At 37.2% G+C, this 12281-nt stretch overlaps 1 protein-coding gene and 1 long non-coding RNA gene across 2 annotated transcripts in view; one reads left to right on the top strand and one right to left on the bottom strand.

Annotated features, from left to right (window-relative positions):
- Positions 1-5472, bottom strand: part of CLCA1 (chloride channel accessory 1) — a 31983-nt gene extending 26511 nt beyond the window's left edge. Inside the window, exons 1-3 of the mRNA XM_019751755.3 lie at positions 5101-5472; positions 670-810; positions 350-497 (exon numbers count right to left, since the gene is read on the bottom strand). Coding sequence (XP_019607314.3) covers positions 350-497; positions 670-810; positions 5101-5355 — 544 coding nt within the window. The 5' untranslated portion in view covers positions 5356-5472. The remainder of the gene's footprint in view (positions 1-349; positions 498-669; positions 811-5100) is intronic.
- LOC141572127 (uncharacterized) overlaps positions 1-12281 on the top strand; it is a 197738-nt gene that overhangs the window by 148473 nt on the left and 36984 nt on the right. The gene's annotated exons all lie outside the window — the stretch shown is intronic.

Genomic DNA, 12281 nt, shown 5'->3' with positions numbered 1-12281 from the left:
TGGCCACTAGGTGCATTGCAGGCAGGAGGTTTAATTGGTTCGGGTTTCTCCCCACAGATCCATAAAAACCAAATAGTACTACAATAAATTAGTTACAGTTATTTTATGATACTAATAATTTTTTAAATTTAAAATACTATATTTCCACATGTATGCATAATCTAAAGAAATTAAGTTTATAACTGAGAAATGCATTATTCTGAGTCTGTTTTAAGTGACAACACATGCTATGATGGTTTATTTGGCTCATATGTGCTTACTCAGAAAGCTAATGCTATTTTGGGCTACTTTTAATATAAATTTATTAAATTATGAGAAACACAGCAGAATTGCTCATCTCTACCCATACCTTGTGGTCCATATTGGCGCAATTTTTTTCCTGCTATGAAGTCAGGAGTGAGATAAATCCTTTCTCCCTTTTCTCCACAATTTCCAATCTGTTCTGTATAGGGGTCATCGTTACCTGGAGGATTAGGTTCAGCAACTAAAACATCAGCCTGTAATTTAGGAAAAAATGTTATCATTACAAAATTTCAGCAAATATATATTGACCTTATTAACACTGAAGTAGTTTGAAAAAATTTTATTTGGTTCTAGAATATTTTGATGTTTAAAAAATCTGAATCACAGAAGAAAATTAAACTTGAAAAAAGAACTTGATATTCTCACATTTTTGTAGGTCTCAAGTTTTGGTCTCACATACTCAGGTTTTGTCTTCCATTTTTCAGGAATCAAAATGGCAACATTTTTAAAATAGAATCTTTTTTCTGTAGCTTCAAACAGATATGGGGATGCCTGAGTCACCATGTCCTGAGAAAAAGAAAACATACATAGCGCGCACAATTATGACTGCATATGAACAAAATTACCAATCATTCAAATTTACATCTACATGTAACGTTAGAAGAAACTAATTATAAAAAACTGGTTATTTCTCAAGATCAGAAGGGGAGTTGTGGAAATAACTTACTGATAATAATAGCTAATCTCTCTTGAGGACGAACCACAAGCTATGTGTCATAGTGTAATTGTTGACAATGCAGATTCCAGAGGCTGACACTAATCCTGGCTCCATCACTTCCTGTGGGACATCACGCAATTTCCTTGAGCCCTTTTGTGCCTCAGTTACACCATTTATAAATGGAAACTATTACAGTGGCTAGCTCATAAGATTGTTATGAGAATCAAATGAAATAAAGAAAGCACTTGGAACCATGTTTATTTAGCACAAATATTTACAAAATGTTTGCTATTAGTTTCATCTCATTTGATCCTTTGAGGATCATAAACCTTTAAGAAAGAAACAATAATCAGAGAGTGTAAGCCTCAAGGTCTCACACCAACTAGTACTGGGAGAGAAACTCAAATTAAAATGAGTATGATTTCAACACCCACTGGCTTCGGTAATAATTTGGGGGCTAACTACATATTGTGATATATTTATTTTTAGTATGGTACTAAGTGTCAGATATAAGGAAGTCACATAATTATATAATTTCTTTTCAAGTCACACTTAACTTTATTTCTCTAAAATGAAAGAGCTGTAGTGTTAAATTATAAATGCCTCTGCAGATTCCCTGTACATTATGACAAGATAGTAGAGAGGATATACAAGATATTTATTATTGAAAGGGCATCGGGTCTACTAGGACTGCAAACCACTGGCCTCTAAAGCAAGTGTAAACAGAGGAAAGAAGAGGGCTGAAGACTGAGCCCAGGGAGTCACCAGCATTTAGAGGTAGGAAGCGAAGGAGCCAGCAAAGGAGACACAGAAGGTGCAGCTGGTGAAGGGGAAGGAAATCAGAAGGCATGTGATGAGGGTGTTTCAGGAAGGAGAGAGTGATTACTGGTGTCAGATACTGCTGAGCAATCAAGTAAGGTGAGGACTAAGAACTGACCAAAGGATATGGCAAGTTGGGTGAGTCATTTTAGCAGAATGGAGCTGACACCGCCATATGAGTGAATTCAAGAGAGTGGGAGGTGAGGAAGTGGACTCAGTGAATGAAGACAATAACAGTGCAAGTTTTCCTTTAAATTAAAGGGGGATGGAGAAACGAAGCTGTAGCTGAAGGTGGGCTTCAGAGCAAGGGACTTTTGTTCTGTGTGGTTTTTAAAAAAATGGGGACTATTACAGCATATGTATATGCTAATGGGGGGAAAAACCCTGAAGGGCTTACTGCGGAAGGAAAGTCCTGGGAGCAAACCATATGCCTAGAGACCAGTGCCTAGTGGGGTTGTCCTGAGCTGAGAACCAGTTAATCATCAAATGGGGAAGCAGTACTTGGGTATTGATGCTGCGGTGAATCCTTCTTTGCCACTTCCTAATGGGATACACTTGGGGAATTTATTTCTCTGAGCCTCAGTTTCCCTCCTTTCAAATAGTAATAATAATGGTTGTCTTGCTAGTTTTTGAAAAGTTCTTGTAATGATTGCATTTCCTTTTCCCAAAAAAGTCAGGTTTTTATAAACCACTAGGAGATTTAACATTTTATCATTTAAAAAAATAAAAACACCAAGTCAAGATAACCAACAAGTTGAAAAGTAGGCATAAGACTTCCGATGTTAGAGTACTATGTTATAATTTGACTTGTGAAATGTGTTTCCTTGTCTCCCGGGAAGATTAAGAAGCATGAAATGCTCTTGTCTTCCATGATTTAATAGAAACATTGGTAGGGGATCTTTGCTTTGGCATCTGTTCCCAATTTTGAGAAGGTAACCTCATAAGCAAATAGACATGTAAATTTTTGAGGCTTGTAGAGCTTGAGGATGGGTTTATAGGATTTGCTGGAAATTCCTTAACAACGGGGATGGTATATTGTTCACCATTGGATTCCTGTTACCTGATATAATGTAGATGCTATGTAAATATTTGTTGGACGAATGAACAAATGAATGAATGAAGAATGAATGAATGAATGAATGAATGAATGAATGAATGAATGAATGAATGAATGAATGAAGTGGTTGTGATGAGTGGCAAGCTGGCCAGGAGTGCCAAGACAGGAAGTTCCCATGCACTGAGGAAACGCCCAAGATACAGTATTCCCATTTGGTATCTTTCAAGTGTGTGTGTGTGTGTGTGTGTGTGTGTGTGTGTGATCCCAATTCTCACTCCCTCATTTCAGGAAGTGTGCTCTTACTGCTATTAATACAACTAATGCTACTGCTGCAGCGCCATCTGCCGGTCTTGTAGAGGGAGAAACATAGAGGACTGTCCTGCAGGAGCAAGAATTTAAGAGCTGATTTAGAGGCCTCTATTCCCCACAAAGGCACCAGAAGGAGATTCTCCCTTCAGAAAGTGGAGAATGAGGGATAACCAGTAAAATCCCTCAACTCTGCAGATCTGGAACATCAATAGAAAGGAGCTCATTTTTATCAACTACTCAATCAGGGACTCTGAGCACACGGTTTCCTTTAACTCTTAAACCAACTTATCTCACATCCAACTTATTTAGGACTCACACCAGAAAGCCAATTTAATAATTGTACTGAGAAGTACATTTCTCAGGAGGAAAACCCCACCAAGAGTGAGGTAAAAGCACTCTGAAAGTTCTAAAGACACATACGTAAATATAAATTACCATTGCCATTAGAGATAAGGACCGTATGTTCCTGAGCCCCACTGACTGTCTAGCCAGAGACAGAAATACGTGGCCATATTTTTCTCCTGCACTTTCCTTGTCTGTTGTTCCTCATTTTTGCTAATGTCATTTTTAAGATTAGAGAAAATCAAAAACTCACTCGAGGTTTCTGATTGTTTAGAGATTTCAAAAGGTGTGAATTTCCCTTTAACCAATGACAGTAATATCTGATAGTCTTCCAGAGTTAAATAGGTAAGTTTCCCCTCCCCCCTCAACTGAAATTCTCCAGCCTCAAATGCCTCTTGGTGGTAGACATGGTTCTCTCTCCAGACTTCATCTTTCTGGCTTTGTTTCTGCTCAGAGGAAGGACCATTTGGTGGCAATCCTTGGGGCCCTCGCACTGTTAGCTTTTGAGCTCACACTCAGGAACTTTGCCCAGAAACAAGCCTCAGTCCCTTTGGGTTGATTAAGAAGGATGAACAATTTCCATCTAGAAGGATTAAAAGGGGGACTGGTGCCTGATGGCTATGGTTACCATTTATTGAGCTCTTACTATGTACCAGGCACATGCATGCATTTTTTAATGTAAAAAAAAAAAAATCAAGATGTTTCAGACTTACAAAAGACATGCAAAAATTGTACTGAGTCCCCATATACCTTTCATTAAGCTTCCCTTATATGCATGGATTGTTAAATTGAATCCTCACAAAAGTCTATGAGGAAGGTACTAATTATTACCTGCATTTTACAGATGAGTACTTTTCCTCATTACACAATACTGTCTCTAGAATACTGTGCTACAGTGAGGTTCTACGGTGATAATTTTTAAAGCATTTGCCTCCTATCCTTAGTTGTTTGTTGTTGCACACGACCTCTCTAATCCCTCCACCTTACAACAGTTAGACACCTCTGCTCAGAACAGGGGATGTCTTCTTTCGTCGTTTTTATTTCCCTCACAGAAGAAGTAAAAAGTGAGGTGGGGCCACTCAGCCACCTGAAAGGATCCCTTGCATTGGGGCTGGTAAAATGCAGGGATTCCTTCCATTTGAAGGGTGAGGGTTGTTCTTAAGTTAGAGCTTTGCATCTTGGGCTCCTGTATTAGGATCACAGAGAAGGGAGTTACAATTAGAATAAAAGGAGAGTCTGATATGAGCCAGTGATAAAATCAGGCAAAGGAATTACTCTTTATGCATTTCACAATATCTGCCAAATGCAACTGGCTCAGCCTTTGCAGAACTGAATATTTTTTAATGAGATAATCCACGGTCAATAAATGTATTAAGCACCAACAATGTATGAAACTCTTAGTTATGTGCATTGTATTTATTGTCTCATCTCTCAGAAGAATCCTAAGGGTTAACTGATATTATTTCCATTTTATAGCTGAAGAAACTGAGACTCAGACATAAAAATGAACCTGCCAGTATCACGCAGTTGGAGTTAGAGAACTCATGTTCACTCTATCACATTAGCTTAATTTAGTTTTAAGAAGCATGGATAATTGCCATTTCAAACTTACCTTTATTTGTTGAATGAGTGTGTCATCTTCTGGCACATTAGGGTCAATTGCAATGACAATGCCTTCATAGCCATTCTTATTCAGCTGAATGAGTGAATTGCTCAGGGCCCCTTCCAGAAGGTGAAGGACCAAGATGAAAACAGAACTCTTAAATGGCCCCATTGCTGCACATCTCCCTTTGATGATTCTTTCTGAAAAATGTTGGTTTTGGAGGCATCTTTCTTTACCCCTATTTATATGAATACATAGACACATGTTTTTCTAAGTTATCAGAGGTGGTTTATCACAGGACTTTAACCCCTGACCCCAAATTGTTTCACTACTGCATTTGTCTGCAATATGAGGAATGATAACAATACCTTAGTCCTGAATTCTGTGTACTTTTAAATATTTTATTTGAAAGGATCATTAGCCTTGCCTTCACCTGTGCCAGGTGCTAGAAAAGAGGGTGGGGAGCCCACATCCGGTTCCCTGGAAGGACTCCCAGGTGATAAGTAGCTTGGCCATTGAAAGATGTTTACTTCTTAAGAATGTTTGCCCAGCCCGGCATACCAGCCCACCCAATGCCACCCTCCAGCCCCTGCCTGCCCAGTGGAGGCCTGGCTGTTCTGTGTATTCAATAAGTATTCATTAAGTGCAAACCATATATCCTGGTATCCCTCAGGGTGGTCGTTATTTTTATTCTCATTGATCTTGACTTAATCTTAGCCCCTCAGCACAGTTCCCTTAGACAATCCACTCACACCAAAAGCATTAGCAAGCAACATAGATATTGTTGAATATTTCAAACTGGAGAGAAAAGATCATTTATATCTCATTGTGCAAAACAAACTTCTTCAATTTTCCTCATTAGACCTCTATTTCTCTTTTCCATAGCTCTTACTGCTCAATAAAATTCAAATTAACAACATTACAGTATTTTACTGAAATTAAATCTCTCTCAGAATGTGAATTATGAACTGCCAGCTACTGAATAGATTCTTTTAAATAGGTTCTTTTCATCTGCCAAACCTCCAGTGAAAACTCAAATTGGTTCACCACTTTCCTATATTCAAGTTACTTAGCGTATCTCTTCATCGCGTGGTGGTAAGCATCAGTTTCCTCTTGTTTCTTCCTTTTCTTTGACATTGGCTCTTAAAAATTAAATAAATACTTGCTGCTAATAATTAATTCTTATTGCTTAAGTATATAATGTTTAAACAATCAAAAGTGAAGCATTGAAATGAGTGGAAGTACTCTATTATAAAGTGGTTGTCCGGATAATCCAAATAATTTATCTAAAAATAATTTATTCAGTGCTTATTGAATAAATGTATACATTTATTATACACCATAAAAATTTTACATTCTTAAATACCTCAAACCCCTGGCAGTACGTGTTTTTCCTGGGTTCCCTAGAAAACGGAGCCCCAGGCAAGTTTACGGGCTAATGACTTGAGAGTTTAATCTCAGGGCAGGGAGAACCAGGAACAAGGGAAATGGGTCAGGGAAGCCTGGGAAGCGGTGAAAAATGAAGTGTTACTAAGTTGGCTACTTTGGTACCATGAAGAGACTCAGCACGTCACCCTGCTGGTCCACCTGCCCTGCCATCTTGGATGTCTTCTAACAGGCTATACAAAGAAACCACGCCTCAGAACAATCCGCTGGAGGGAGGAAGGGAAAGTGTTTGGCTCCTTCTCCTTTCCTACAGGTGACCAACAACCCTGAACTTCCTGGCTGTGCCATCCAGCCCCTTCAACAGCTCTTAGAAAGAGAGACCACATGCCCCGTGGTATAGGAGGAGCCAAGGATTTCAAGTGGTGCCTGGTTAACCTTTGGCAGTAGAGCCACTCAGGCCTACGAGAGGTGGGTGGTGACCAAGGCTCCAATAAATTAGATGGAGCCAAGAAATGTAGGGAGGTTCAATAAGATGAGTCCAAAACAACTCACTGCTTGAACTGCTCAGATCTACTCATGTCCTTTCATCATTTCTAGCTCCAATACTGTAATGTAGAGTTTGCATTTTTTTTTTTTTTTGTAAGCACTAACTGTCTCACTTTTTTCCTGAGAGAAAGTACAGATCCAATCATTCATAGAATCTCCTTCAACATAAGTGGTGGCCAGTTGCAATCTTCTGGAATATCTAAAACAAAAGGGTTCTTGAAATAAATTGCAGTGCCTGCTGCTGAAACTGGTCTCAAGGCCATTATAGATATTTATTTTCTCTTTCCTTCATCACCAATTTCCCTCCCTTTAGCTGGCATTTTTGCTAATCTGTGTTGTTTTTTTTTTGCCTGTTGCTGTAACCCAACCCTTCAATCCTGAGGGTTCTGAACCCTTGTTGGGTTGTGGCTGCTGCAGTTGCCTGTGGCAGGGGTCACCTGCCATAGCGGATCCAGTTTAGGTTCCTCTGCAGCTTTGCTTGGCCTTCCCTGCTGGCTGGGTCTTGGCTGCTTGCTCAATGGAGAATCCTTGCTGCTGCCACCGTTGCCTCATCTCTTAACACCACTGACTCCTCTCTGCTTCCCGGAGAGAGGTCCTAGTTTGGCATGGGCAGGCTGTGCTGGCAGCGCCACTCTCTCTGGTGCCCACATCCAGCCTAAACAGATTCACAGAGGCTTTGGCTCACATAAAGCATTGCATGATGTTACCTGGGTTCTGGCTTTGTCAGGGGCAGCCCGGATGGGCCGGATGACACAAACTTGAAGTGCAGGAGTTAATACCCTGAGAAACACACTTTCACTGAAGCCTTAGAATATTTTCAACATCCCAGAAGTCGCTTTTGTGTTCCCTTCTAGTCAACCCCCCCTCCACCCCCGCCAAGTGGTAATCACTGTTCTGACCTGCATTGCCACATAAATTAATTTCACCTGTTTTTGTACTTCCTATAAACAGAAATATATGGTATGACCTCTTGTGTCTGGCTATTTTCACATAACATTTTCCACATGAAATTCATCCATGTTGTTTCATGTAGCAGCAATGTGTTCTTTTTCCATTGTATTTCATTGTAAAAATACACCACATTTTACTTACCAACTGCTACTGATGAACATTTGTGTTATTGCCTGTTTGGGGGTTATTGCAAATAAAACTGCCATGAATATAAGCATTGCTTTCAGTTGGGTAGAAACCCAGGTTGAATTGCTAGGTCACAGTATATATATATAATATATATATATATATATATATATATATATATATATATATATATAATTTTTTATAATTTTAGCCACTCTGGTGGGAGTGTAATCATATTATACTGTGGTTTTAATTTACATTTTCCCTGATGATTAATGTTGTTAAATATCTTTTCATATACTTATTGGTCATTTGGATAGCCTCTGTTGCGAAGTGCCTGTTCAAGTTTTTTTGCCCAGTTTTTAGTCAGATTGTCTTTTTCTTACTGATTTATAGGAGTTCTTTATATGTTCTGGGTATTGAGTCCTTTATTGGGTATATGTATTACAAATACCTTTTTCAACTTTGTGGCTTTCCAACTTTGTTTTCCTCTATGGATAGCAATAGGCCCACCTCATTTATTGAAAATATCACACTTTCCCCCACTGAATAGCAGTTATGCTTTTGTTGTGAATGAAGTGACTGCAAATGTTCAGGTCTGTTTCTGTTCTATCTACTCTGTTCTATTGGTCTATGTGACATTCCTTACCTCAGTATCATATTGTCTTAATTACTGCTACTTTGTTAAGTCTTGATATCTGGTAAACACTCCAGATTTGCTTTTCTTCAGGATAATTTTGGCTCTTTTAGATCCTCATTTCAATATAAAATTTAGGATCAGTAAATTCCACCAAAAAGAAAAATCTGCTGGGTTGGATAGGATTTCACTGAATCAGTTTTGGGGGAATTGACATCTTTATAATACTGAGTTTTTCAATCTATGGACAAGGCATATCTTTTCATTTTAAGTTTTATTTAATTGATCTCAACCATGTTCTATAGTTTTCAGAGTAGAGGTCTTGTACATCTTTCATTAGATTTATTTTTGGGTGTTTTTTTTGGTGCTTTTGTAAATGGTATTTTAAAACGTTTTTATTTTGTAATTGTTTATTGATGGTATATAGAAATATAATAGGTTTTTATGTATTGATGTTATATTTAGTGAGTGTGCTAAATTCACTTATTTCTAGTACAATTTTGTGGATTCTTTTGGATTTTATGTTTATAATTATGTCATTTGTGAGTAATAACATTCTTACTTCTTCCTTTCCAATCTTATGACTTTTATTTTATTTCCTTTCTTTGTCACACTAGCTCTTACCTCCTGAAAATGTTGAATACATGTGGAGAAACTGATATCTTTTTTTGTTTTCAATACCAGATGGAAAAACATTCTGTATTTCACTATTCAATATGTTATTATCTAGAGATATTTTGTAGATACCTTTATCAGATTAAGAAAGTCTTTTTCTATTCCTAGTTTGCTAAGATCTTCCTTTTTTTTAAATCATGAATAGTGTTGAATTTTATCAAATGCTTTTCGCGCATCCATTTAGATTATCATGTGATTTTTCTTAATTATTCTGGTATGTGGTGACTTACTTTACTAAATCAAGCTTTCACTCCTAGAATAAATTCTACCTCATCATGATGTAATATCTTTTTCAATTTGATAATATTTTGTTTAGAATTTTTGTACCTATGTTCATGAGAGAGATTGGTCTTACTTTTCTTTTCTTGTAATGTCCTTGCCAGGTATTATTATCAGATTATCTGGCCTCATAAAATGAGTTGGGAAGTGTTTCCTCTTTTTGTATTTTCTGGAACAGTTTGTTTAAAACTGATATTTTTTCTTCCTTTAATTCTGACTATTGCTTTAACTTCATCATATATGTTTTAATATGCCATATTTTAATTGTCATTTAGTTCCACATATTTTCTGACTCGATTTTGAGTTCTTTTTTAACATATGGACTATGCAGAGTGTGTTGCTTAATTTCTAAACATTTGGGGATTCTCTAGTTAATCTATTACTGATTTCTAGTTTAATTCCACTGTAGTCAGAAAACATACCTAAGATTTAAATATTTTGGAATTCATTGAGATTTACTTTTTGCCTCAGCTTATGGTTTGTTTTGGTAAAATGTTCCATGTGCTTGTGAGAAAAATGTATATTCTGTATTTGTTGGGTACAAGTTCGTTAATTATGTGATTCAAATCTCTATTCTTCCCATTTCTTGTCTGCCTATTCTTTCATTTACTGAGAGAGGTGTGTTAAAATTGCTACTTATGATTATGAATTTGTCTATTTCTTTTTCTTAGTTCTATTGAATTTTGCTTTATATATTTTGTAGCTATGTTTTTGGTACATGCAAATTAAGATTGTTATATAATTATTATTACAAAATGTCTTTTCTATCTCTAACAAGACCACTTGTATCAAATCTACTTTTTAGGATATTAACTATGGTATACTGGAATTTTGAAGATTGAAAAATTAAAACAAAACCAATACAGCACAGCTAACAATGCCTGGTACATAGAATTCATTCGGTAAACAAAATACATTTTTCCTTCCCTCCCATTTACCCAAAACTTAGCCTTGGAGGGAGAGATAGGAGAGGAGCCAACAAGATGGAGAAAGCAGGGGCTTTACATTAGATGGCATCAAGTAAGAATGACCAAGGTGTATGTCAAGGACATTGATGTTTAAAAGTTAATTTTAAGCCATTTGCCATACAGCGTCTCAATAAGACTCCTGCTTCTACCCCCAGTTCACTACCTCCTTTAGTAACGGTAATATGGCCATGAGGAAACAAGTATTCACACATTATTGGTGATAGAAAAATTGGTACAAGTGTTTTAGAGGGAAATATTCATCCAAGTTTAAGGGTGTATATCTTTTGACATAGTCAGTTCCACTCCTAGGAATATACCCCAGAGATACACTCACACAGGCGCACTAGGTTACACATACAAGAGACAAACTCACTCAGGTACATGTAATTATATATACAAGGGTAATACAATTTGCCCCTCAAAGTCTACTTTATAATAGCAAGAAACTGTATTACCCAAATGTTTACTAATAAAGGAATAAATAAGTAAGCTTATTCATTTAGTATCCATTTTGTCACATCTTACTTCAACATCTGTACTTTTTATAATAGCATTATTACTTTTGTAACTGAAGTAAATTTATACATAAAAGTAAACATATTGGACTAAAGACCATCATTTTGAAATCCTAACCTATTAACATAAGAGTGGTAGTCCTGCCTTCTCTTTTAATTGCTAATCTTTTTTGTCTTTACTTTTCCATTTCAGTCTCTTCTTCTTTTTTTTTTATTAAATTAGTTTCAGTTGTACAAAACAATGCAATAATTAGACATTTCAGCCCTCACAAAGTGATACTCCCCCCTCCTCTCAATTTTTCACTCTCTTCTTTTCCTTTTATCTGCTTCAGGCTCTTGCTTCTCCTTTCCTATATTGGTATGAAGTAAGGTGGTGCTGATTTTAAGAAACGTTTCATTTGGATGTTTGTTCATTTATATTGCATCTGTTCTACACAGCCAGGGAGGTGGAAAACAATTGCCCACTGTACTGGATCGCTTCCTCCTTCTTGTTCCATTGAAGTCATTTGTCCTCAGAAAGCAGCTTTTTGATAAGACTCAACAGCCTGTAGCTGAGAGGAGTGGGGAATGAAATTGGCCACCATCTGGGCCACTCCCCACCCATCCCTAGAATCCTCTTGCTGATAAAGGACAGGCCTCCTAAGTGCAGGAGGGTTTATGGAGGGAATCATTCCTTTTGACCTTTAGGGACAAACTGTAATTATCTCCATGGATATGAGCATCTGTTTCTGTGTCCTTCAGTGCTTCTTACTCCACCTTCATGTTCTCTATAATCTGTATCCCTTTCATATCTTATTCTTTCTTTCTCTTTGTGCCTTATCTGTGCTTTTTCTACTTCCTGTGATACATGCACTATAAACCTCATTCACATTTCTTCAGAGACCACGACTCATCAGACTTCCCCTCTGCTTCTATTCCCTGTTTCCCTGTATTTTACACTCACAGATTGTAACACAGATCTTAATACATAATGCAGCACCCACCCAACTTTATATCCATTTCCCTTCTTTATTTTTTCATCAGTTGGGATTTCTACCAGCTTTATGAATCCAGTTCTCTAATATGGATCATCTTCATTTCATTTAAAATATTTTTTTTCTTCTTTCT

The sequence above is a fragment of the Rhinolophus sinicus genome, chromosome 14 (assembly GCF_057876585.1).
Source record: "Rhinolophus sinicus isolate RSI-liver-muscle chromosome 14, RSI-T2T, whole genome shotgun sequence".
Taxonomy (NCBI): Eukaryota; Metazoa; Chordata; class Mammalia; order Chiroptera; family Rhinolophidae; genus Rhinolophus; species Rhinolophus sinicus.
Note: the sequence above shows the minus strand (reverse complement) of the source record. Positions and strands in the feature narration are given on the sequence as shown.